The sequence below is a fragment of the Lactuca sativa genome, chromosome 4 (assembly GCF_002870075.4).
Source record: "Lactuca sativa cultivar Salinas chromosome 4, Lsat_Salinas_v11, whole genome shotgun sequence".
Classification (NCBI taxonomy): domain Eukaryota; kingdom Viridiplantae; phylum Streptophyta; class Magnoliopsida; order Asterales; family Asteraceae; genus Lactuca; species Lactuca sativa.
In genome coordinates this window covers 13,930,070-13,957,827 of record NC_056626.2, presented here as the reverse complement: position 1 = coordinate 13,957,827, position 27,758 = coordinate 13,930,070, and the positions used below count along the sequence as shown (strand labels likewise).

Sequence of the window (27,758 nt, the reverse complement as noted above, 5' to 3'; positions counted from 1 at the left end):
TATTTTACATGTGTTGTTGCAGTTGTCATATCAGATAGTTGACTCTTTAATTTGGCTTGGAATTCGAGACATGATAACTGATGTTAGGAAGAAAAAGTTGAATCTGTGACCTGTCACGTATTTTAGTGGTTCTCAAGGCTCTGAGACTGTTATTCCACATGGATACATATGGAGTCCTCATCTTGTTCCTAAACCAAAAGGTAAATTTTCCCTATATTAACTATTTATTTGACTTTATTATATGAGATGGATTAATCAAATCATAATATTCACAGATTGGGGACCTAAAATTTATGTGGTTCGATTTTGTTTCCTTGATCTCGCATCAAACTACAAACCCCCTGAAGAACTTGTATGATGGCTTGAAGCTGGCCCAAAGGCTATCTACATTAGATTTGGTAGCCTTGTGAGTTTTCTTTATCCATGTCATCAGTTCTTATATGCTTTTTATAATTGATATTATAAAAAAAAGTAATCTAAATATAAATTCCCACAATTTTATTTATCCATTGTCAGCCAGTTCAAGAGCCTGAGAAAATAACACAGACAATCATTAAAGCCCTAGAAATATCAGGACAAAGGGGCATCATCAACAAAGGATGGGGTGGTCTTGGTATCTGTAAGTAATAAGTATATATATATATATATATATATATATATATATATATATATATATATATATATATATATATATATATGGTCTTGGTATTTGTATTACAGGAAACTTTTCGGAGAAGGTCTGGGATCAAGCACCATTGGTTAACTACAAAAGCTTGAACAACAGCTAGAGAGGAGTGTATCCATCATTTGTGCTTGAAAGGTTGACTTTTATCACAGAAAAGAATAAGAAGTTGACTCTCAAATACGGATTTTCATTCATCTGAGCTCGAAATTCTTTGATTTATTTTGACTTTAATTGTTGGTGTTTCAGATGCAAGTATATAATGAACAAATTCAAGAACTACAAGCAAAGGAACAATACATAAATACAATTATATAATGAACAAATTCTATTTTTTGTTCATATTTGTTCTCTAGTACATTCTACCTTGTAGAAGACTGTTTAATAATCATTTCTTCTAATTTCAAACCAAAAAAATGACACAAGTTATTTATTTTCGGATTCTTCCAACTTCTTATGAAACAGCTTCCTTAGAAGGCAATGATGGAATCGCTCATCTCTCTGTGACTGTAATGGCCCCACAAATATTTGTAAACCTCAATGCATCTCTTAGCTTATTTTAATCATAAAATGAGGCATGACATAAATCTTTTAAAAATCAATATATTCAGAAAATGATTTTTTCAGCCAATTTGTTTAAATGTTTAACCTTAAATAATTGAGTATTTTTGGCCAAATTGAGAAGGAGTCCTCCAACAAAAGCTTCACCTGCACCCGTTGTATCAACACTTCACCTTAACACCACCAACTTTCCCATGAAAATCCTGAAAATAAAACTCGCAAATTGATATCAATTAAGATAATCCAACAATCATATTAAATTTACAAAAATAACCTTGGTGTAGTATCTGGAACCATTAGGACCTTCTATGACTATCAACAACTTGAGATTTGGGTGAAAAAGTTTGGTCAAGACAACTTTGTCATCATAGGGATCATCACCTCCAGTCAAGAACATAATTTCATCTTCACTAATCTGTAATTTCCCGAAAAGTCAATAACCCATCAAAAGGTTTATGTCAAAAAAAGTCAACCCACTGTGAAATTTTGCACCTTGATAACATCTGCTTGATCCCAAATTCTCAGGATGCCTTTTCGAGCAGCCTCAGGTGATGGCCATAAAGGTAGTCTCAAATTAGGATCATATGAAAGAATGCTTCCTGCTTTTTTTAGCAATTTTCAATGCAGCTATGTGAGCTGATTTGCATGGATCTTCAATCAAACTAATGGATCCGTAGTGAAAGATTGTCGACTGGTTAAATAACAAAAAATGGTCGCAATTTAATCTTTCTAAATATACAGCCATCAAAAATGGATGATTGAATGTACCTTTTGGATCAAATCTGTATCGAGTTCTGCCTCTGTGAGAAGCATATCGGCACTTGGATGGTGGAAGAACATGAACTCACACTCTCCATCGGCTCTTAGGGTTACAAATGCTAATGCGTTTCTTGCTTGTTTGTCAAATCTCATTCCTGTGTTATCGACATTGTTTTCTTTTCCTAGCACCATTAATGTCATTTATACACCTAACCTGATCTTCCTGACTTTTTGTGTAAATTATCAAAATTATGGTTGGTGGATTGAGTTGACAGATATTTATTTGGTAACTTACGCAGGGGAATTGTCCAGCAGTGACGAGAAAAAGTATAAAGCACTGAAGCACGCTACAGAACGACAGATATCTCAGAGTGTTGATGTCATTTGTTGCACATGTGTTGGTTTCGGAGATCCTTGGTTGGCAAATTTTAGATTTTGTTGTTGACTTAATTCAGATTGTGGGACAAAAAGAGTCCCAGGGGTGTTTTTGGAATATTTAGTTTTTTAAACTTTTTTGAGTTATTTTAGGAGTCTAACTCTTTTAGTATATTTTGGAAGTAGGCCATAAATGACTTTTTGCCTCTACTTTACAGGTTCAGTATGCATCCATCACTTTCAGAGTTTCCTTCCAATATATTTTCCGAAGGTACCCTCAAAAATGGAGTAACAATCAATGAGAGACAATCACCAGGAATCGATTTTCCCTGGCGTGTGCCAAACCATCCTATGTTCTTTTATGTCTAGGTATCTGCATGCTTTTCGTTCATATATATACCTTTTACACTTGTAAGCACCAGCATCAGGTTGTTACTGCTTCAGAATTTTTCCATTCCTTAAGTATACTCTCGCGTAACTAATGCAAGTTATAACTAGTAGGGGTACCCTGATTACAGGGACCAAAATTGTAACTAATGAAAGTTATAACTAGTAGGGTTACCCTGATCACAGGGACCAAAATTGTTACTAATGCAAGTAATTAATTATAAGGACTAGAACTGTAGTTATCGAAACTAAAAATCACACGGATTAAATCTACATATTCAAAACTATAGTATAGGGAATAAAACTATACCTATCTTAAATTAACAACTACAAGGACCAAAAATCAAATTGATATAAATTATAAACTGCATGGAATGAAATATATTATTGAAATAAAAAACTACATTCGGTAAATCTATAGTTACTGAAATTTAAAACTACAGGGACCAAAAATAGACTTATTAATCCAGGGAACTAAAAACATATTACTATTCCATTAATCCAGGGACCATTTCTGTAATTTCTTACTATAGTCCAGTGTCCATTCACTGTTAAAAAAAGAAGCATCACAACTATAGGTAAAAATGGAAATAACAACAAAATTAAATTCACTGCTAATGAAAGTTGGGACCTTGAATGAGAGAATTCAACTTCAATATGATGTCATTTTCTTGATTTTGTGAATATTTGTCTTCTTTGTCTTGAGGGTGTCCACACTTGTATTTTTCTTTTCTTGGTAAATTGGAATGAAATATAACGTTAAAAACATGAATAATACATGTTTCGTTTATTAATAAAAGTAGAAAAAAAAATGAAAGCATGTCTTCATGGATTCATAAAGTCTCCTCTTTTACGTTGCATAGCAACCTTTGACATCTTCTCATCATCATATGTAAGTTGTTGGAGATTCGCATCACCAGTGTCTTTATCAACACTCTTTTTCTTGTGCTCTGTAGGGGTAATGGGTGTGAGTTATATGAAAAAGTGAGTGAGAGTGATATAAATAATCTAAACTTCAAAATGAAAAATTAAAAATTAACAGATGCAGGTTCTAACCATCTTGAAAATGTCAAAATATTTGAAAAGATAAAAACAAATATAAATGTGCTAATAAGTCATCACTCATGTATGAGATAAATATTGATACAATCATAGGATATGCCTAATGCTTGAAATAAACTTGCCCTGTTCATATTAACCTTTATTTCTTAAGAATTTAATATAATTCTAATTAGATTTAAAATGTGAAAAGAGAATGGACACTTAAGAGTCTAACGGTTTTCCAAAAAGAATTTTAAGTTCATGTCTGGATTATAGATGTAAGTTTAGGTATATTTATTATTACTTACTTGTCATTGTTGAAGAAAACCTCTCCGAAATAATCCATATCGAAATATTAACTAATGTGTCTCCTACATGACTGATTCAAGCATTATTTTTCAGAAATGAGTATTCATAAGTAAAGGCATCATAAATCATAATAATAATAATTGATGGTTGTTTATTATTTGAACATATGGTTTTGGGTTTCAGGTATATAGAGTTTCAGATATGGAACTTGTGAGTGTGCTTCCGAGTGCAGAAGATGAGGTCAATGTAGCTTGCTTTCATCCTCTTGCTGGAGTTGGTCTTTTTTATGGAACCAAGGTCTGTACTTTATCTAATAAAAAAAACTTTAGTCTATATTTTTATTTTTATTATTTATTTTTGGTTGTAGGAAGGAAAACTTAGAATCCTTCAGCATGATGGTGGTCATGCGCCCATACATGATCACTTTTTTGAAGCAAGAGCAGTTGAGGTAAAACAGCTCTTGTATTTGTAATACATTTGCTAAAACTGGGTAGATTTGCTCAAGGAGCTTTTCTATTCTATTGTTTTTCATGAATAAACTTAATAAGTCCATGCGTATGTTAAATAGGTCCAATAATAAAACCATTTCTCAGATTTGGTTTTCATTTGCAACAGGAATGAGAGGTGTATGGTGTTTCAGGTGAGTTTGGTGGTGAAGTTTTGAAGGCTGAAACACATAATGAGTGTAGTGGCGAAGGATAGAACAGGTACCATTTCTGTAGTTTTGTTTGGTATTTTTGGTGTTGATCCAAATGGATAAAACTTTTTCCTGAACACATTTTCTAGAATAAACCACAGCCTGATTAAATAATAAACACAAACAAATAAATAAAATGAATGTTGCATTCACTTAAGGGATCCCAAGGTTGCATTCAAGTGTTAATCCAAGTGGAATTGCAATCTTACCTGTGAACTTGGTATGTTTAAAAGTAGAGTGTCGTAATAAGAATTAATTTTACAGGATTGATGAAAAAGAATAGCTCTAGAGTGAGAAGAGGAAAAGAAAGCTCAAGCTGAAAGAGATAAGATGCTGCAAATACACGTGTTGCATTCTTCATTTCAATTGTTACTATGAAACACAGAGTAGATTAGATGAATACAAATTTATATATTGTAATGAAATAGAATTGTATGACACTAAATTTTATGCAATGGATTGTATTTTTTGTATATCGTAATTTATTTATATTATGAGACATTAAATGCAAATTTAATTTAAAAATTAATAAACATATAAATATATTTTTTTAAACATTTAAAATTATGATACACAAAAATGTGTGTCATCTTCATTTATGACATGGCCTTTCTTGACAGGGGCTTTCTTGATACGCATTACGTGTCATTAACACGTGCGTCGTAAGGTTTAAAAACACAAATGCGTGTCGTCTTCCTTTATGACAGGGCCTTCCTTGATACGCACTGCGTGTCGTAAACGCGCGTCGTAATTGCGCATCATAAATGAGCGTCGTAAATGCGCGTCGTTTATAGACGACGCGCAAAAGCGCATCGTATCTCTATATGATAGGGCCTTCCTTGACGCGCATTTGCGCGTCATCTGAGCCTTTTACGACGCGAAATGAGCGTCGTTAAAGGTTGTTTTTCTAGTAGTGAACATATCCAATCCGGAAAATATCGAGCGTTGACTTATATTTATCCCATATACCATATAATCTTCCTTATTTTGGAATTTTTATTTGATATGGCGCCAAAGAAAGTGAATATTTTTGTTATTGTCCCTATACAAGTTCGTCATTCATGTGTTTTGCCTGTAATTTTGGTGGGATCTATTTCCTTGCTCTTGTTAGTGTGTAGATTTCAGTTAATCCTTTTTAGTTTCTATGGCTTTTAATTATGTGTGTTTGATGAAATATAATGTACCCTTTTGACTGTCCTTGATTTTTGTGGCTTCTTTGCAGTTTCCTACTAAAACCAGCTACCCACTCATGCAAATGATCCCTAGATACATATAATGTTTTCACTTTCAAGTAATTAGTCTGTATATTTGATAGAATCTGATGAAGCCCCTTGCTAATTTCTGATGCATGACATTCTGTTTGCAATGTCTTAATGAAACATGTTGGGTTCTTATCCAAATAATTGGCACCAAGTTTAGAACTTTTGACCAATCTGTAATATTGTCATTTACATTCAGGGCATCCACAATGCATTGAAATCCATAGAGTTCAATGGATTCCATATCATTTTTTTTACATTCTATGCAACTCTATCAACGTTTTTCTACAATGCATTGAACTCAATATAGATTTCAATAGAAAATTACAAAAGCTAATTTATATTATATATTTAAGAATTAAAAACTTTCCTTTTTTCTCAGTGAAGAGTTCAATGGTGATTGAACTGCAAATCCATTGAATGTCAAAGTGGCATCTCACTATGATAGAGTTTAATCCATTTTTGATATTTTACTTTAGGTTTTAAATTTTACACTAAATTTTTAGGCTTATTTGATATATTAATGTAGGTTATTTATTTAACTGTATATTGAAGTTAACAAATTAAGTATATCATATTGATAAGTCACAAATTCTTCCATTTATGATAATGTTTACAACTAAAAGCATATTTAAGTTAATAAATTAAGTATATTGTATGGAAATATGAAGAACTCGGGAGTTTCAAATGAATGTGGTGAAAGAAAAAATGATTCCTTTATAATATAGTATGATATGATGATTATAGTTTTAATTTTTAAGTCATTGTGATATATACAATTATTTGATAATTTTATAAAACATTTAAAATTGTGTAAATTATATATCAAACATATGATAATCTATATATAACGGTTAACAAAATGTATGAACAAAAATATGAACTACAACTCTTAGTAACATAAATATACAAAAATATCTATTATAACATTTGTATTAAAAAATATAGATATACAACGAATAATAAAAACTACGAAAAATAAACACTACAACTTTTAATAACATAAAACCACTAAAACATTTATTATAACATTTATATTAACTTTTCATATTTAAATCACAAATCTATTCAAATACATTATTGTTTTTAATGAGCAAAACTTTACAACTTTATATAAGAAAGGAAAATAAAAATTTATTAGTGATTACGAATTAATAATCATAAGTTAAAAACTCTTAAGTTCTAACTAATAAATATACATAAATTAGAAAGCTCTTGACAGTACTTGGAAATGTGTATTTATTATTATTATTATTATTATTATTATTATTATTATTATTATTATTATTATTATTATTATTATTATATTCGTCTAAATAATTGGTTTTGGTGCATCATTTTAATCCCTTCAATTATTAAACATAAAGATATTTAATTATAAATTATAACATACATAGGGGAATATATATGTTAAACAAATCACATACAATATATAGTTTCGTAAATGTCATATGTAATTGTTGTCGTAGTAATATGGATAAATTACTTTCATATGAAGAACATATCATGATAAGTCATCCTAATTACATATCAAATGTTAAAAATTAGTTTTTTTTAAATATTGTCCTGTAAATATGTTGTGTAGGGTAACCCAACAAAAAAATAATAGAAAATAAACATAATAATAAAAAAAAACTACAATCAAATAAATAATAACATTAGGTGGTTGAATATATAAATTAAAAAATTACATAAATATATGTTTAAATCAAAAGAAAAAACTTACATTCGTCTACTTTGCTCAAAAAAAAAAAACTATATCCGTTTTCTGAATCTTCTTTCTTTATTGAACACCATTCAACCATAGAAACTTGATGACAATTCTTCACTAACCTACAATCAAAATGTTTTTCTTGAAAAAAAAAAGAATGAGAAAGATATTCCAAGCAAAACATTGATGTTTGGAGAGTCACATTCAAGATTGAGTAATACCTACAAATCACATATAAAGGTCAAATCAGAAATTGAATATAAAGAAAGAATAGAAAAGCTTCGTTTTTTTGGTTGAAAGAAAAAATCATACTACAATTATCATCGATGCGACGTAACCCATTCCTTCAAATCATCAAATTTGGATCGTGAATGCTTCAACTATATGAAAACTTTTGAATCATAATAGCTTCAACCAAATGACGACTTTTTGTAAGAAACATGTACTAATATAACTACATATATAATGAAGGTGAAAGGGTGTGGGGGTTTGAAATGCATGAGGTGTTGAACTTATAGAGTGTGTGATTTTCTTGGAATGGGGTTATGTGTGATTAATAACTTTGAAGGTGAAAGGGTGTGGGGGTTTCAAATGCATGAGGAGTTGGCAAAGTTTTATGGGAGTTTCAAATGCACGAGATTTAAGAAAAAATGCTAGCTTTATAAGTATGTATGATATATATATATATATATATATATATATATATATATATATATATATATATTATAGAATTGGTCCTAGTGGTATACATAATTTTCAAATTTGTTTTAACGGCGTTTTAGTCATTTAGAAAAACGTAACTACTCAAAAGTTAAAGTTAACGGCAGAAGGACCATACATGCAAAGTATCAAAACCATTTGGACCAGTGGGGTGACATTTTCCGTAGTTGTCCTAGTGTGATATTTTCCTAACCATAAAGACTATTTATGAAATTTTGTCAAAGATCAATGATATATTATTTAAATAAAAAAATAAAGTAAAAAGTTACGTGATTTTTATCAAAGAGAAGGGTATCATCCTGACCATAACCACAAATTCCTGGTGATAAATAAGAAGGAAAATTTTGGTATGAAGGTAAGAAATTTTTTATATACATATTTTCTTAGCAAAAAAATGAAATGAATCATTAGACGATTCATAAGTAAGATGATTCACAAGAAAAAATTCCGAAAAAAACACCTCCATGATTCATTTTTAGGTAAATCAAGAAAAAAAATTCAATTTTATGACAATTTTAGTGAATATCAACAAATTCATCGTAAAAATAAATCATTGAAATGTTTTTTTGAAATTTTTTTGGTGAATCATGTTATTATTGATTCATTTTTTTTGAAACGATATTATTGATTCATTTAGTGATTCATTTTTTTTGTTGGCCAAAAAAATAAGCGGAAAAAAATTTTCGTACCTTCCTACCAAAAAAATTTATTGCCGGATCTATCTGTCTCTCTCTCTCTCTCTCTCTCTCTCTATATATATATATATATATATATATATATATATATATATATATATATATATATATATATATATATAACTTTAGTTTTTTCATTTTTCATAAATTTTTTCAATAATTTGATAATTTTTTTACCTTTCACATTTTGTTTTCTATTTTAGTTTTTTTTTTTAATTTTGTACTGTTAAAGTTCATATTTTTTTTTACTTGGATACTCCACAAAATAACCAAAATTTATTTGAAACAATAATTATTTTAAGTTTATAAATGAGTTATGTGTTTTACAATTTTCCATTGTAGTATACTCTAATATATTCATATATGTTACACTTTTAGTTTTTTTTTATTTTTTTCATATTATTATTAGATTTTTTCGTTTTATTTTTTATTTATTTTTTGTATGTTTTATTTTATTTTTTTTGTTTTTATTTTTCGTCATTTTGATAACTTTTTTTTATATTCTCCAAAAAGAGTATAATGTATGAATATAATAGAGTATATTCTACTTTTGGTGCTTGAGTTAATTTTTTTTATAATTTTGGTAATTTATGGTTTTTCAATTTTTTTATTTTGACTCAAGTAAACAAAAATGTAATATTTATATTTGTAATTTCCATCCAATTTGTTTTCTATTTGGTGGCTATTATATTTATGTTACAACCAATTAAAATTAAAAACTCAAAGACTTTGCTATTTTCTTTATAACTTTTTCAGTGTTTAAATCATATATTTATATGTGATATCAGTGTGTCAAAATCCAGATAATATTTTTCAATTTGATAATGGACAAAAATAAAGAATAAAAAAATAATAAGAGTCGGACTAGATGATTAGTTTAATTATTATTTTCAATAGGTTAAATTTAGATCCAGACCAAATTCGACCGAGAACCAAATAAACGAGAACCGATTTAGTGGGAAATGAAAAAAAAGTCAAATAATGATAATGATAATTGCAAACTTAATATTACTAACTATAATCACTATGGAATATTTGAAAACACATAATTCAATATAAACTTTAACATAAGTATTATTTTAAATAAATAAAAACCACAACTTTGTTTTTTTGGTGGAGTATCCAAATAAAAAAAATGAACCGTAACGACATAAAATTAAAAAAACATTATCGGTTCAATATACAAAAAACAAAAATTAAAGAAAAAACAGTTCCGACATAGTTTATCGAATTTAAGTTCATTTACTTGAATTTAAATAAAAAAGCATTAGAAAAACCATAAATAACTAAAATAAAAAACAAAATGGAAAACAAAATATCAAAAAGGCAAGAAAATTATCAAATTGTTGGAAAAAAAACTAATATATATATATATATATATATATATATATATATATTCAAATTTATATTTGTAATTAATATATATATTAAAAATTTCAAATTTTCATAATGGATCCTTGAGGTATATATACATAACTTTCAGACTTGGTCCAAGGGCATTTTGGTCTTTTAGAAAAAAAACTAGTTACTCAAAAGTTAAAATTAACATCGGAATGACCATTCATGCATTTTTCGAAACCATAATGACCAGCGGCGTGACATTTTTCATAAAAGTCCTTATAGTGCAATATTTTGCAAATCATAGGGACAAATTATGAAATTTTGTCTAAAAACTAACAGCTCAATGATGGAAACCCAACTGATATGTGTCCATTACTGTAAGAAGAAACTTTTGCGTTAAAGGTTGTTGGAGGATATCAGCATAAATTTTTTTTATTAGCAAAATAATCAAGGATGGAATGGTAATTTGTGCCAAAATCAACTATTTCAGCATCTGCATTTTAGTAGTAATCTAATTTTCAGCATCAACAAAATTTTCCGAATGAGCAACAACGCCAGTTTCAGAATACGAAATCCAATCAGCAATTTGGCAGGTCCAATATGTCCTTGGAAGATATAATAAAGAGCCTTGCTACCAACACTCATGTAACACTCGTTTTCCAGAATGAATCAAATTAGGGTTTCAAGGAGTAAAAGTTGGATTTATGAGAAAAAGAGCCTCACGACGTGAGACATAGGGGGCTCATGACGTGAGATGGGTTGCTTGAAGATTTTTTCCAAGACTAATCTCATAACTTGAGAAATGGAGCTCATGAAGTGAGAGCTGATGGAGCCCAAGCCCATGATCATTTTAGGGGTTCCTTCGTATCTAAGCATTTCTAACCTCATTTTAGGGTTTGAGAACCTTGTATGAAAATTGGATGCCTTTTCTTCAACTTTTGAAGTAAATGAGATCTAGACATGTATTGCACATATATGTCCTAAAAACATCACCTTTTTGGTGTATTAAGAAGTTAAAGACCCTTTGGAACGTTTGGGTTCAAGGCTTAATGGATTTATGTCTTAAAAGTTGAACTTTTGGCTTCAAACTAATCTCACGATGTGAGACATGACGTGTCATGAAGTAAGGGTTGAATGACTCTTTTTTCTGGTTATATTCTTGGAGCTCACAACATGAGAGGAGGCTTCTCACGACGTGAGGTCAGTCCCTTTGAATTTCTTGATTGATTTGTGTAACGCCTGTAGATTCGGGCTAGTCAATTTAGAGACAATATGCATCAAAAAATGAGTTTTTGATGGAAGATTATTTAAAAGGAGCATTCTTAACCAAGTTGTAGTATATATTACAAGGGTTCCGTACATATAAAGAACGCCGAAATTCGAGTTATAACAAAGAAGTTATGGTCCATCGAAGTTCGCGACAAAACCAGCACGACACTGTGCGTTGTAAATAGTGAATTTACGATAGAGGAATTTTTAGCCTTAGAAATCAAAACAAAAGTTGTAGTAGACGTTAAACCGAGAGCTTGCATAAAAAGAACGCTCAAATCTGATTTCGTATGAGGAAGTTATGATTTTTCTAAGATTTGGCCTAGCAGTGCACAGCCCGAAATTCGAATTTTAGATCGAGTGGTTTTTGGCCTACGCGACCTAAATGAGAGTTGAAGATCTCGTTAATAGGAACTCAACGATAGAAAGACAGACGAAAATGGAAGTCAAAATGAAAGTTGTAGATCTTATTATTTCCTACGCGTGGATATAAAAAACGTCGAAAACGGAGCTTGTATGCGAAAGTTATGAATTTTTGAAAATCGACTGATTTTCACCTGTGTGCGATGCCACGTGTCAGCACTATAACGCCCGTAGATCAGGGCTAGTCAATTTAGAGATGATAAGCGTCAAAAATGATTTTTTTATAGAAGATTATTTGTAATGAATAATCTTACTGAAGTTGTAGTGGTCGTGACAAGGATTCTGGATGTATAAAGAATGTCGAAATCCGAGTTATAACGAAGAAGTTATGACCTGTCGAAGTTTTGCGACAGAATCGGCACGACACATCGCGATGTAAATTGTGAATTTACGATAGAGATATATTTGGGCTTAGCTATCTAAACGAAAGTCGTAGACTACGTTAAATCGAGAGTGTGCATAAAAAGAACGTCCAAATCTGACTTCGTATGAGGAAGTTATGATTTTTCTAAGTTTCAGCTTAACAGTATGAAGCCCGAAGTTCGATTTTGAGATTGAGTGAGTTCTAGCCGAAACAATATAAACGAGAGGTTTGCTGCATAGTCATATATGTCTATTTATGCATTCTGACAACAATCTACCAACTGTTGAATTTATCGATCCGATAATTTCCGCCAAGATACTAGACAGAATTGAAGATCCTGAATTGTATTCACTTGTGAATGAGTTTATGATTCATGGTCCATGTGGAGGTGAAAATATGAATTGTCCATGCATGGTGGATAAAAAGTGCTCTAAAAGCTTTCCAAAACAATTATGTAATCATTCGTCTTTTGATCAAAATGGTTTTCCGTTATATATGCGAAGAAACAATGGTCATTTTGTAGAAATATTGGGTGTCAAGTTGGATAACAGAAATGTTGTTCCATACAACAAATATCTATTGAAAAGATATCAGACACATATTAATGTTGAATGGTGTAATCAGGGATCTTCAATAAAGTATTTGCTTAAATACACAAATAAGGGTCCTGATAGAGCGACAGTTGCTGTTGTACCAGCCAACAATGAATGTGAAAATAACGATGTTGTCGATGAAATAGCTGAATATTACGATTGTAGATATTTATCAGCATGTGAAGCATCATGTCGAATTTGTAAATATGATGTTCAATGCAGATATCCTTCTGTGGTCAGACTACCTTTTCATCTTCCAAATCAACAACAGATTGTATATGGCAAAGACGATGATATTGACAATGTTCTGGACAAACCTTCTGTTGCTGCTTCAAAGTTCACATCTTGGATGGAATGTAATGTAATCGATAGTGAAGCACGAATACTTACATATGTTGAATTTCCTATAAAGTTTGTTTGGATATTAAATGGTCGGTTTTGGAAGTGAAGGAAAGTAGGAAAAGCCATTGGTAGAATTCATTCGGTTTCACCTAATCTAGGGGAAGCATATTTCTTAAGGATTCTTTTAAATAAAGTAAAAGGTCCGACGTCATTTGATGATATTCGCACGGTAAATGGTGAAACACATTCTTCTTTTAGAGATGTTTGTTATGCACTCGGGCTATTATATGATGACAAGGAATACGTTGTTGCAATTAAAGAAGCAAATCATTCTGATCTGGTTTCTATCTATGCTTCTTATTTGCTACATTGTTAATGTGTAATAGTATGTCTAAACCAGAGGTCGTTTAGGAAAATACAAGGGAATATTTGGCAGATAGAATTCTACATAACCAAAGATAAAGATTTAAGTCTGCAGATGTTACATTTTTTTCTTATTTTTTATTTAAAATATTTTCTTTTTATTATTCAACACCCATTAAATAATTAGTAACAAAATTATTAAATATTGACCACATATTTTCTAAATAATTATATATTTTGGTGCAGAATTATCACTCGGTGTAGATGAACTTAAGAACTTAACTTTTTTCGAAATAGAGCAAATTTTACTTCGAAACAACTCCACTCTCAAAAACTTCACAAAGATGCCATACCCAGATGTTGAATCTGTTTCTTCTTCAAACAATCAACTTATCACCAAGGAGCTAGATTACGACATTCCCGTTATAAAGATTAACTTTGATCGTATGTTTCTTGCATTAAAAAATGAGCAACGTAACATTTTCCTTAAAATCATGAGTGTTGTTAAAGAAAATAAAGGAGATGTCTTCTTCGTTTATGGTTATGGTGGAACGGATAAAACTTTTTTATGGAAGACAATATCTGCAGCAATTAGATCTGATGGTAATATTGTTTTAAATGTTGCTTCAAGCGGTATTGCTTCCTTATTATTGCCCGGTGGTAAAACAGCACACTCTCGATTTATACTTCCATTTGAACTTTCATAGGATTCTTTTTGTAAAATAAATCCAGATGGTGAGTTGGCTAGCTTAATAAGAAAAACCTCTTTAATAATTTGGGATTAAGCACCTATGGTCCATAAGCATGCATTTGAATCTTTAGATCGAACTTTGAAAGATGAATTAAGGTGCGGAAATTCAAGCATCTCAAATATTCCATTTGGAGGGAAAGGTATTGTCTTTGAAGGAGATTTCAGACAAATTCTACCTGTTGTTCCGGTTGGCAGTAGACAGAACATTGTAAATGCTTCTTTGAGTTCTTCATATTTATGGCAACATGGCAAAGTCCATAGATTAACAAAACAACATGAGGCTAACTGTTGGAAGGATCAATCGGATATAGAAAAAATAAGAGATTATGCAAATTGGCTATTGGATATAGGAGAAGGCAAACTTGGTGGTCCGAACGACGGTGAAACGATTATCGATATTCTGGATGATATGGTCATTAATGATTCACATGATCCTATAGGTTCCTTAATTAAGTTTGTATATCCTTCAATTTTCAAGAACTATAGCAATACAAATTATTTCCAAGAAAGAGCGATAGTTGCTCCAAAAAATGAAGTTGTTTAGGAAATAAACGACCGTTTGCTTAAGAAGTTTCTAGGAGACGAGGTTGAATATTTATGTTCAGACAGCATATGTGAATCCAAATTTGTCCATGATCAGTTTGATGCAACTTTATACTCCCCTGATGTATTAAATGGTCTCAAAATATCCGGTCTACTAAATCATAAGTTATTTTTAAAAATTGGTGTTCCGGTAATGTTACTGAGAAATATTGATCAGAAAAACAGATTATGTAATGGCACAAGACTACAGTTGATATTATTGGGAAAACGTGTTATTGAGGCTAATAGAATAACTGGAACTAATATTGGAAACCGGACTTTTATTCCAAGAATGTTTTTAACTCCATTAGAAAAAAAAATCCGTTCGAATTCACAAGAAGATAGTTTCCTTTGGTCGTATGTTTTACAATGACTATTAATAAAAGTAAAGGACAGTGATTATCAAAGGCTGGTTTGTTTCTCAAAGATCCAGTTTTTTCACATGGACAATTGTATGTTGCCTTATCTAGAGTTCCAAGCAGAAAGGGATTAAAATTATTAATTTTAGATAAAAATGGCGGACTCACAAATAAAACTTCCAAAGTTGTTTATAAGGAAGTTTTTCGAAATATATAGCCTACTTTTTTGTAGCACCTTTTAGTCATTTTTAGCAAATCACACTTAATCCGTCATATTACTTTATTTATATATAATTATGTATTGTATTTTTTATGTTAATTTCATTACACACATTGATAATGCATCATTTGTGAATGTTCAACGAGAACCATACATCAAAAATTAAGGTTTTAAAAATCTCCAATTCTAATTAAATACTTATCATTTACTGTGTAATTAAATACTTATAAATTATAAAGTTATTGAAAAATGCAATATTGCAATTCATAGGTTTTCTAAATTAATGAAATATTATTTTATTATATAATTAATTTTTAAATTCAATTAGAAATCAACACCCATGAGTTCCGAGGGTTTTAACCTAATTTCTTTAATAAAAAAAACAAAATATTTGCATCTGAGTATTTTTTGACAAATGAATAATTTGTTAGTTTGATTGACGCAATTATGAATTAGATTAATTTTGATATATCTTAGTCAAGTGAATAACTTACCATATTTGAGCAAACTAAAAAAATCCTTTAATTTTTGTTTCAAGGTTATGATTCATTTTGCACCTCTTTATGAGTGTACACCAATCTTATTGTCTCATTTGTGTGAAAAATGCTTGTTTCACTTAGTTAAACCCCATGTATCAATTGTTTATGGTGGAGTTTTAATGATTCTTGCGAAATCTAATTTTTCCAACTTCATTGGTTTGGATTGTGCGCCAACAAGCCATTCATATTATATTGTTGGATTAACAAATGAAATTAAGAAGCCATATTCCATCAACTTGAGAATTTGACATTGTACATTTCTATATTCTATCAAGTTGAAATTGTTCAGTGATACAAACACAGTGATTTAAATTGTTAACTAACCCTATTTATTAAAATACCTATGATATATTATTTAAATTGTTAACTGGTGCAAAAAAATAATAAAAAAAATAACAGGATTTTGATCAAAGAAAAGAGACTTCTCATCCTGACCATTAATTCATAGTGCCTCCACTATGCATGAATAGAATGATACTTGAACATGAATGTCTTTCAAGAACAGCTTAATGGCTTACAAAAGTTTGTTCTTTATTGTAATTTTATGCCTTCGTCCATATATCAGAAAATGTCCCGAGGAAGAAAACAAAGAAACCCCTAGAAAGTATATGGGTGGGTTATTTTACAAAAAAAAATGAAAGGTTCATCAGAGGAAATCACCAAAGGTTCTAAACTTGGTGCCAATAACATGTATAAGCACCCAACATGTTTGATTAAGACACTGCAAACAGAATGTCATGCATCTAAAATTAGCAAGGGGCTTCATCAGATTCCATCAAATGTACATACTAATTGCTGGAAAGTGAAAACCTTATATGTATCTAGGGAACATTTGCATGAATGGGTAGCCGATTTTGGTAGGAAACAATAACAAAGCCACAACAATCATGGATCGTCAAAACGGCACATTTATATTTCATCAAAAACATATAATTACAAGCCATAAAGAATTAATCGAAATATACTCGGTCACAAGAGCAAAGAAAGAGATTCAACAAAAATTACAGGGAAAACACATGAATGACGAACTTTGTATTAGAGACGATAGATAAAAGATTTACTTTTCTTTGGCGCCATATCAAATAAAAACTTCAAATAATGAAAGTTGTAGGATATATGAAGAAACAATGGTAATTCTTCAATAGTAACTGATTATTGATTGATTACATTGATTTAAATAACTTTCCTAATTGCTTCTGGTAGACATGTAAATCTATCTTTAATTTGTTTTCTTTTATAATTTGAACCGTTTATTGGTTCTCCATGTTAATTACTTTATACATAACGAGGAGAGTAATTTATATCAAAATTAATGTTGTATTTTAGTATATTTTTTTAATCTTTAAATTAATTTTGTAACAACTATAAATACCCAACATAGATCTTCTAAAACTCATATACATTTTTTGTTTTTAGTCCCTAATATCAATATCATTGTTCTATATTGAATACCTATGAAGCCTTTTGGCTTTCTTGTTATTTTGATGATAATTCTCACACTGCTAGCGGGAAAAGTATATCCACAATCCAGGGTTTGCAACATGCTTGATATTCAAGATTGTTTTTTACCACTAGATGACCCTGGTACACCACCAACCGAAAAATGTTGTGATGAACTCAAACAACATAGAAAATGTTTTTGTGTTTACAACCGACGCGGATTCACACTCGGTTTCCTTTCTCTTGTTGACGCTTGTCATATCGAGTTCCATGATGTTTGCCCCTTTGTATCTAAATAGTTTCTCCATTGCTCAATGAAATTTGTCATTTACAACGAAGTGGGATATGATTCTATTATATATTCAAAAGATTGTGTGTTCATATATTCTCTTTAGTTTTGTTTGGTTATTTAATATTCGTTCTTGTGTCCCTTAGTTTCTACTTTTCGTATCATACTTGTATCTGCATAAATAATTTCATGTGCACAAGTATTCACACAAACATTATCTTTTTTATTTAATAAAGATCAACAAGAAAATCCTAAAAACAACGTTTCACGCGAGAAACACAATTTGAAGAAAAACGAACCTTGATGTCACTATATCTAATTAAAACTTTCTCTAAAACACATATTTGTCTTGAATAATCATTTTGACAACGTTTACATAACAAAAACGTATATCTTTTTGGGAAAAAATTACTTTTTAAATTGAATTAAAAAGACTAAACAAATAATTCAAATTAAAAAAACACTACATGTGTTTTCATATTGAAAATAAATAAAGCAGCTTATTTTTTACTCGAAAATCATAACTGAATCTATCGTTAGTCTTAAAGGATTAAAAAAATGAAACTTTCATGTTATAAGGTATAATTCTGAGTTTATTGGTTTTAAACATTCAACATAGTAGATGCAATCCTCCTATTAGTTTCTGTTTCGATCATCTTTGTCGACAAACCGGCTGCATTGTTGTCGAACGCGCCATGGCTCTTAAATTCGATCCTCACCAGTGATAGTGGCTACGTTAAGTGATGTCATCCTCCGATATGTTTCGATCAGTGAAGACCCGTTCAGTTTTGTTTTTCAGATTGAGCCCAACCATATATAAGGAAAGCTTCCCCCGCTGTACCGAAAACAAAATTGCAGCGACATGGGTGATGTTTTTACAGATCTTTATTTTTTTGATAATAGATTCAGAGTTGAGGATGAATTTGTAATGTGTACCCAACAAATCATTTCATGAGATAACTGATTTTAGGTGGGGAAGTTTTGCGGTGGCCGGCCTGAGCATGACAGCGGCCCATAGCATAAAAAATCTCGAAGCGTTAATTCTCTGGGTCGTGTTACCGTCACCAAAGTGGTTGAAGACAGAGAGGCAGGAAACGAAAGGCGAGTATCATAGTATGATGTCGTAGTTCTTCATGTGTTGGAAAACATAAAAAGGAAATAGTCAGAAATGTTTGAGAGAGGAAGTAGTACACAATCTTTATCTCATTTTCTAAATTTCTCTCTTTGCTTTAGTGAGTTTATGGATGCCCTAAAGTCTTTGCATCTTCATCCTCCACAGCTCCATGCTCATGCCTAAAAACTAAACATGTCACCTTCGTTCATGAGCTACTGAAAGTTATTGGCTCTGTGGTGAGTTGTGAGCAATCATTTTACGTTAGTGGTAGAAACATTTTGGATGGTCCTTTGGTAGTTAATAAACTTATCTGTTGGGCCAACAAACGGAAGAAAAAAAGTTCTCATGTTCAAGGTAAACTTTGACCTAGCTTTTAACTCGATTATTTGGAGTTACTTGCAAAATACCGTGAAGCAACCAGGGTTCGACGATACGTATTTAAGTTAGGTAAGGACCATCCTTTCATCCTCTAAGGTCTCAGTGCTCGTTAATGGTTCCCCAACCAAGCAGTTCTTCTTGGAAAAAGGAGTGAGACAAGGAGATTCCTCTCCCTTTTTCTTTTATTATTGCAACCGAGAGTCTCAAAGTAGCTTTAGATGAGGCTACTAACAAAGCGATATTTAAGGGGATTACAATGCCTAATTTTGGGCATAGTATTTCTCTTTTCCAATATGCATATGACACAATCTTTATGGGTAAATGGTTAAGGGACAACACTAAAAATCTTATGAGAATACTCACATGCTTCCATTTAGCATCTGATCTCATGGTCAATCTACACACGAGCAATTTAATGGCGATTGGAGTTCCTTCTAGGGAAGTCTCGTCCACAGCTAAGTGGTTGAAGTGCCTTAAAAGTGAGCTTCCATTCTCCTATATTGGTATGATATGCTGGTAGGAGGAAGGTCGGGTGGAGCTTCCATGTGGCTTCTTCTTATCGATAAATTCAACAAAAACTATTGATGTGGAAAGCTAGAACTCTTTCAATTGGATAGCGTTTAACGCTTGTTAAGTTTGTGCTTGGAAGCCTTGGAATGTACATTTTATCGATCTATAGTGTCCTAGAAAAATCATAACAATGCTTGAAAGTATCAGAAACGTGTTCTTTTTGGGAAATTCTATAGTTCACAAAGAAAATCACTTGGATAGCTTAGAACAAAATGATGAAATCCAAAGAACTTGGTAGGTTGCAAATTGGGAACTGAAAAGCTTTCAATCTTATTCTTATCTTGAAATGGTGGTGGAGGTTTAGGGTTCATACTAACACAATTTGGAAAAGCGTTATTAGGTGCATTTATGGTGATCGTGGGAGGTTCGGATTGTCAGCTTTAGTGTCTTATAGGATGACCATGTGGGGCATAATCAATAATATCAACATTGATCTAGAACATCTTAACATCTACTTAAATGAATTCTTTTACAGAACCGGTGATACAGGGGGGAAGTCATTCCCATGAAATTTGTGTTGGAGTATCACTGAAGGAGGAGAGTTTATTGTATCTTCCCTAAGGAAGTAAATTGACAATAACTTCTTGGATTGCACACACTTCTTACTATCTAGTCTAAGTTGGTTCCAAAGAACATAAACGTCTTCATTTGTAGATCAGGACTTAAGAGACATTCCACTAGATCGAATCCAGCACGGAGGTAGTGAATATTTCACACATCTCATTTATGTTGTGCAATGCTTTTAAGGAGACGGAAGTACATATTTTCAAGGATTGCTCCATAACAGAGGAATTAAAAGGGAAAATGCTCACTTAGTGGAAAGACTTACATGCCATTAATGACTCATTAGAAGACGTGTTGGGGGTGAATTTTAACTACACTAGGGGCAACAATAGAGAAAAAAATTTGGAGGCGATTTTAAGGGCGTTCTTATGGACCATCTGAATACGAACGAAATATATTCAATAACAAAGTGGAGGGATCGATTATACTAGCTTATGATGCCAAGGCTTTGGCCTTTTATGCCTAAGAATAGAGCTAATGCAGCATCCCATTTTCACAAACAAAATTTTCATGTTTAATTTAGGTGAAACCACCAGTTCCATAAAACCCATGTTAAGAAAACCCCATTTGTTCCATGATACACTAGTTTGAAAATCAGAGTAATATAGTAAATGTGTAATCTCCAAAACTGATGATGAGTGTATTGGATTAAGGTGTCTAAGCGAATGACTAACAACTAACTTGATATATTCTTGTAATTAGAAGCGAATTCCATTTCGGGTTGCCCTCATGACCAAAACTGGCTACAAATGATTTTAGGAGAGAGAGAAGTATAATTTATTATATTATTATATGATTAATAAACTAAGTGGAAGTTATACGGAAATGATTTGTTAATATATTTTGTGATTAATATATTAATTGGAGATACATAGTTGACTTGTTGATTTATTATGTGATTAATAAATTAATATAAGATCAAATGTGAAATAATTGTTTTGTTAATTTATATTATTAATAAATTAATCCCAATGGTTCGTAGAGATGACATAAATTGACTTATGACACTCACCAGAAAAGGAATGTTTGGACGTGTAATCGTCAGGTAGTTTAATTTTGCTACAATTCTTCTCTATTTCTCTGGTTTCTCAAGCGGATCTCCTTCATCTACTTTCAATTTCATATTTAGAACCACTGGAGACTCGTAAGGTTTTGTTTCAATCATCCCAAATTCCTTCAAAATATCCAAGCAATATTTCCGCTGAGACAAACAGATCCCTTTTTGAGTACGAGAGACTTCAATTCCCAAAAAATATTTTAAAGGACCTAGGTCTTTTGTTTGAAACCGAGATGCAAGGAAATCTTTCAGCTTCTTAATTCTAGTTCCATCACTCCTTGTACTCACAATCTCATCAACATATACCACTAATAGAATGCATCCTGAAGACGATGAAGCACAGAACACAAAATGATCATAGCAAGTGAATATGGATGAAACATAGTAACCAAACATCATACATTAAAGATACCAACATATATTGTTTACAAATTGTACTTGTTCATCGATTACCCAAAAATAACATAAATTATGGTGTCTAAAAAGAAAAGTAGTAGGATATCCAGATCCAAGGCTCGAGTACCTGTTCACTTGCTGAGTCCCTGAGAATACAAGTCGTTTTGAAAAGCGACAACATAGAATGTTAGTGAGTTCATCAGCATATTTGTAGGAAAAACTTTGTAATATCTTTGTTTATAATAAGTTATAAAACTCCATAAAAACCAATATTTTCTATAAAAAGTAGTTTCTGAGTCTCGTTCCAAAATTGTGTATAGTTGCATGCATGTTCTTTATTTTCCTTTGTTTGTATTATAAAGAGTGTATTCCAGAAAATCCTATATTTTCTGTATATAAAAGAGTTGAGGTCTTAAAACCCTAAGACCAGAGTGGTGAGATTAGCTTGCTTACAAAGTAAACGAACATAACTTTGTGTTTTATAAAACTAGTAGAGTGTATATTCTTCGTAAATCCAAATTAAAATAGTCCTTCTCTATATGAGTCGTTACAACCATATTAATATGACTAAAGTGCCTGTCTTGATGTTCTTTAGGCGTCGACTTCTAAAGATATTTGTCACCCTAAACTGGCCCGTCTAGCTATAACGAACAACTCAGGTGTGGGGGTGTCAACCCCGTATAAATCTATACACAATTACCTCACTCTCCCTTCAGGAGACTCTGGTTATAACTATAGGACTTATGATGTACGCTAGGTAGGTACGGCGAAGGAGAGTCTCACAAGAGCGTTAACAGATTTACGTGAACTATGACTCCGTTTTACTTGCAAAATAGGATAATTATGCCTTTAAATAACTATGTGTACCTTTGTAAGTGTGGTTTGTGACCTTCAACTATACTAATTATAGTTTATTATGCTTGTTTTTCAAGACAATTTATATAACCGTATATATAAATACATATAAGTTAACATGTCTAGATGTTTTAAAAGTATATATAAATCATATAAACTTGCATCTAACACAAGTATAACAGCTTTTAGCATGATAAAGACAATTTCTTGTTTTTGACTTTTCTGTCCCTATTTTTACCAAAATTATAGAAAAATCATCGTAAGTCGAAATTCAGATCTGCAAACTCTGAGAGTTTGGAAAATGAGTCTAATTTGTTAATAATTTTTATTATAAATTTTAATGGCCTCAAACCAGTGTTAAAATGTTCATCTTCACAAACTGGTCTGAAATCATTCTTGAAATGATAGGCAGTTTTGTAAAAATCGCCAAAAATTGTAGAAAATCATATGAATGCATGATAGTAGTTCTTAGAAATGTATAAGCCTAAACTATTTGCATCTTAAATAGTTTTGAAAAATATTAAGTTCAAGGTGGTCAAAACATCCCGTAAATGGACCATAACGTTTCTGTTGAAAGTTGAGGTTTAAGTTTAACTTATTTGTGTTTGAAACTTACACTCATTTTTGCTATTTTTGAGGGTATAACCCTTATCTATGATTTTTTATGCAATATATATGTTAAAAAACACATTTCTCATGATTTTTATGAATTTGTATAAGATAAACTCCATGTTCATGCAAATACCCAAAGATTGAACACATTACACACCGGTACACGCAATTATCCATTAGTTAAACGAGATTTGACTTGTATTCCTGCCCCCCCCCCCAAATAGTATGAAAAACATAAAAAATAGTGGGGTATGAAGCTCACCTTGAGTTCTTGGTGAGATTCTTGAAATGTGGGTGTTCTAATAGTTCATATTCATGAAAATAAGAGTGTAAGAGGAAAGATATTAGAATAACTTGAAACAAAACAATGGGGTTTAACCTAGAACTTACCAATTTTAAGACCCTATGAAGAAGACTTCTTGAAGCTAACACATGCACACACACCCATGAAATCTTTGAGAGGAAGGAAGAAGAGAGACTTCTTGAGTGTTTGAGAGAAAATGAAGGAGGATTCTTGAGGCTAAGTGAGGAAATGAGAGTGCTTTGTGTGTGTGAGGGTGTGGCCGAGAATAGAGAAAGAGAGGGGAGAAGTTGACTTTGGTGATGTTTGAGGTGCGGGCTAGCATGGATATATGGGAGGTAAAAGCTTGGAACATGCTAGTTAAAAATGAGGTGTCATGGCCATTTTCCTTTCTTTTTTTCCCTTTTCTTTTCTCTCTTTTTTTGTGTCATAACCAACCCTAACCGATCCATGAAATTTTCGGCCCAAAGGGTGGCCCAAAATGGTGGTGTTCGGTTTTTGACTTGATCCAATAAGAGTTTTTGGCCCAATGATGCTTAATAATAGGTTTTCAATTCAAAGGGCCCAAAGATAAGAGTTCTCGGCCCAAATAGGGAGTTTTCGGCCCAAATAAGGACCAAGTATGGGTTTTCGCCTCAATATAAAATCCAATAGGAGTTTTTGGCCCATTAAGGCCCAAAAAGAGGTTTCCGGCCCAAAAAGGCCAAAAGGAGAAGTTATCGGCCCAATAGGGCCTAATAAGGAAGTCTTGGTCCAATAAGGGATTTGGATTGACAATTCTTGGGCTAAGGCCCGAAAATGATTGGATTTGGCTTATTAGATCGAGTTTTGGGCTTATACGTGGTTGTTTCGACTTGAATGACAATATGTGAACGTATGAACTTAAATGGTATTGTAGTTTGAATTTCACTAAATGGGGTGTTGCAAGTTTACATGGATGAAATTGTCTTGTACAAGGATCAAAATCTTAACCCCGATTTGCTAGTTGTGACAGAACGATATAATCTAATGATTCTTATCAATATATGTTAGAAATATGGTTTAGTGGCACCTGGAAATCTGAGAATCGTGATAATCACTTTCAAATCGAAGTATTTGGGTGGTACTCCCAAATCCTCAATTGGATAAGACTCAGAGAAAATCTGAGAGAATGAAAGACAGAATGAGATGCTGTAATTTCATGAGTACCAGAAACAACTGACTAAAATTGGTTATAAACATCCCTTGTCTGAAAACTGACAAAACTGTCATATAACAGTTTTTCTCAACAGCTCGACCCCAGCCAAGGGCTCTGCCCCTTGGACCCCACTCCCAGGGGCGCTGCCCCCGGGCCCCCATTCGTTCAGGGGCTTCGCCCCTAAATGACAGTATACTTTGATACTTGATCAAACTTAAACAAGTGTGTACTCCACACCTTCCTTACTTGTTTAATATTTATCAAGATCATTTTTAGTCAACAAAGTAATCTCATTACACTTAAATAACATTGATGATAACAAATCACCAACAATATACATGATAATAAATCAAGCATAGCATGGATAACTATAATACTCTAACACAATCAAAGTTAATAATTTATATTACCTAGCCCTATGATTGGATAAATTACTACTCTTAAAAATTTAATGATAAAAACCAGTTAAAAATCAAGCTAATGTAACTAGATTGATCATCTACACTACTCAATATATATATATATATATATATATATATATATATATATATATATATATATATATATATATATATATGGTTAAGTTATTTTGTTTTCACTATCTATTGTGTGCATGTATGATTGATTCTGGACCAATTATTTTAGTTATTTTAAGAAAGTAATTAATGCATATTACAGATTGAAGATATAATGAATAGTAATTACATCTTCAGCATTTAATATGCTTTATTTACTTTCTTAAAATATCTAAAATGATTGGTACAGAATCAATAATACATGCACACAATAGATAGTGAAAACATTTGAACCTAACTCTCTCTCTCTCTCTCTCTCTCTATATATATATATATATATATATATATATATATATATATATATATATATATATATATATATATAGGAATATAGATAATCAAAATTGTAACTTTAACATGAAAGATTAACAATCAATTGAACACAAGTTAAAATCCAACTCACATAATCCAACTAACGAAATTGAAACATATAAACTAGGGTTTATCTACACCTAATGAAAGTAAAAGGTTTGTAGCCTCGCATCATAACGAGACTATCGTAATGGTTTCAAGACAATAGATGAACTTGTGTCAAATAGGCAACCAAGTTTAAGGTGACTTTGGGACTTAAAAAAATAGATGGTGTTCAAGATAAAGAATTAAGCATCATTAAAAAGGTATTTGGAAGAGCAAATTGGTAATAAACAACTAACTATTTCCTATAACAAATCTTACCGGAAGTACTCATTGAAATCAACATAATTTCACCATGCAAAATGAGGAGCTTTCCCATTTTCATTGTTATCAGCTTCCTGAAGCAAATCAAGACTTTTCACATACAAAACAATATTCTTGAAATGGAAAAATGGCAAACTTGTAAATACATGTACAAGACATATCGCATCAATAACATCTAAAAGAAGGCATATGACTTGTTCAAGAAATGAAACACCATTTTCAATAACACTAATTGTGGCTGGCTTTACAAGCTGCTTGCTCAATAAGCCACACATTTCGTCTTAAATTTATTTATCATACTTTGAGTTAAACCTTCTAGAACATATGAATGACTTTTTAGACATCTATATATCAAACAAAATATCTTAAAGGATGAAATATGTAGCATAAAAATTCCATGGAGAATCGAACGTTGGCAGCTTCACCCTATATCAATAAGTATAAAGAGATAACAATATATATATTTTTTCTTTACTGATATATGAACCGCAAAAGCAAAAGAAAAAAAAGCTAAGGGTTTTGTGCTCTAGTTAACCCTAAAAAGATGTGGGGGTAGAAATGACATACTTGCTCCACATTATTGGATTGTTTAGGTAAGTGCACCACAACTACCAATTGATGTAGTTATCAAGAAACTTCAAGAATACTCTCTCCATAGGAGTCACATCTAGTTTATAAAACAAATTATAAAATGTCATTTATAACAGAAGCAGATACTCATTTAGCAAAAGAGAAAAAGAATATTGGGTCCTTACTAAAGAGTGCTTTGTCAAGAAGAACGTCATCTGATCTTTCAACAACCCTTGTTGTTCTCTTTTAAAAGAAACTACAGTTCGTCTATTTAACAAAAAAAACTATGGTTTCATTGGTATGAGGATTAAGTTTGTTATAGCTTCATTTTAGATCTTTTGTTCTTGGTGTAATGCTTCTTATTCTAAATTAGAATGTTAGGTTGTTTTATTAGAAGTTTATGTATCATTTTTGTTTGTTAAGTATGTAAAGTATTGATCTTGACTTTAATTATCTATACTCTAAGTAAGTCCTTAGTTTCCTTGATCACGTCTTAGAAGTACCACTCACAATACATTTACTTAACACGTTAATGTATGTCTCTGCTTTATAATTGTTGACCTAATTTTCAACCCGTTTTCATTTTGATCACAAAAATGAGGTAATCTTGATAACAAAATTTAGGTAACAGGTTAATCTATGTGCCTCTTGTTGACTTATTTTGATTTACTCTCCGTTTTGATAATAAAATTTAGATTTAGACTGCATTTGCTTAAAATAAGATAAACAAGAGAGAAAGTATTCTAGTATTCACGTCAAACTCCTAAACTTAATCGGTATGTTAATTTGTATGGTATCAACAATCTTCGTTAATTGAAAGCTAACAAACATATAGATAAC

At 31.4% G+C, this 27,758-nt stretch overlaps 2 protein-coding genes, 1 long non-coding RNA gene and 1 pseudogene across 3 annotated transcripts; 3 read left to right on the top strand and 1 right to left on the bottom strand.

Annotated features, from left to right (window-relative positions):
* Nucleotides 1–46: 46 nt before the first annotated feature.
* Nucleotides 47–1,177, top strand: LOC128133772 (uncharacterized). The gene is made up of 5 exons (XR_008232076.1): nt 47–200; nt 276–406; nt 517–619; nt 721–820; nt 932–1,177. It is a non-coding gene; the product is annotated as an uncharacterized LOC128133772 (long non-coding RNA).
* LOC128133771 (probable fructokinase-7) lies at nt 1,137–2,191 on the bottom strand (annotated as a pseudogene).
* A 1,615-nt stretch (nt 2,192–3,806) lies between these two features.
* LOC128133368 (uncharacterized) lies at nt 3,807–14,598 on the top strand. The gene is made up of 7 exons (XM_052770762.1): nt 3,807–3,812; nt 4,298–4,411; nt 4,482–4,562; nt 13,218–13,522; nt 13,637–13,868; nt 13,929–13,998; nt 14,138–14,598. The coding sequence occupies exons 1-7, from the start codon at nt 3,807–3,809 to the stop codon at nt 14,596–14,598; spliced, it is 1,269 nt and encodes a 422-aa protein (XP_052626722.1).
* Nucleotides 14,599–14,682: 84 nt separating this feature from the next.
* On the top strand, nt 14,683–15,186 carry LOC111912981 (uncharacterized). Its single transcript, XM_023908704.2, has one exon. The coding sequence runs from the start codon at nt 14,683–14,685 to the stop codon at nt 15,184–15,186; it is 504 nt and encodes a 167-aa protein (XP_023764472.2).
* Nucleotides 15,187–27,758: the final 12,572 nt, after the last annotated feature.

What these genes read in the sequence shown, in the direction of transcription:
- LOC128133368 (XM_052770762.1), top strand. An exon ending in TTGAAGCAAGAGCAGTTGAG is followed by an intron (nt 4,563 to 13,217) that starts GTAAAACAGCTC and finishes TGGTGTAATCAG; the next exon opens with GGATCTTCAATAAAGTATTT. An exon ending in AACCAAAGATAAAGATTTAA is followed by an intron (nt 13,999 to 14,137) that starts GTCTGCAGATGT and finishes ATTTTGGTGCAG; the next exon opens with AATTATCACTCGGTGTAGAT.
- LOC111912981 (XM_023908704.2), top strand. Translation starts at nt 14,683, where the DNA reads ATGGTCCATAAGCATGCATTTGAATCTTTAGATCGAACTTTGAAAGAT.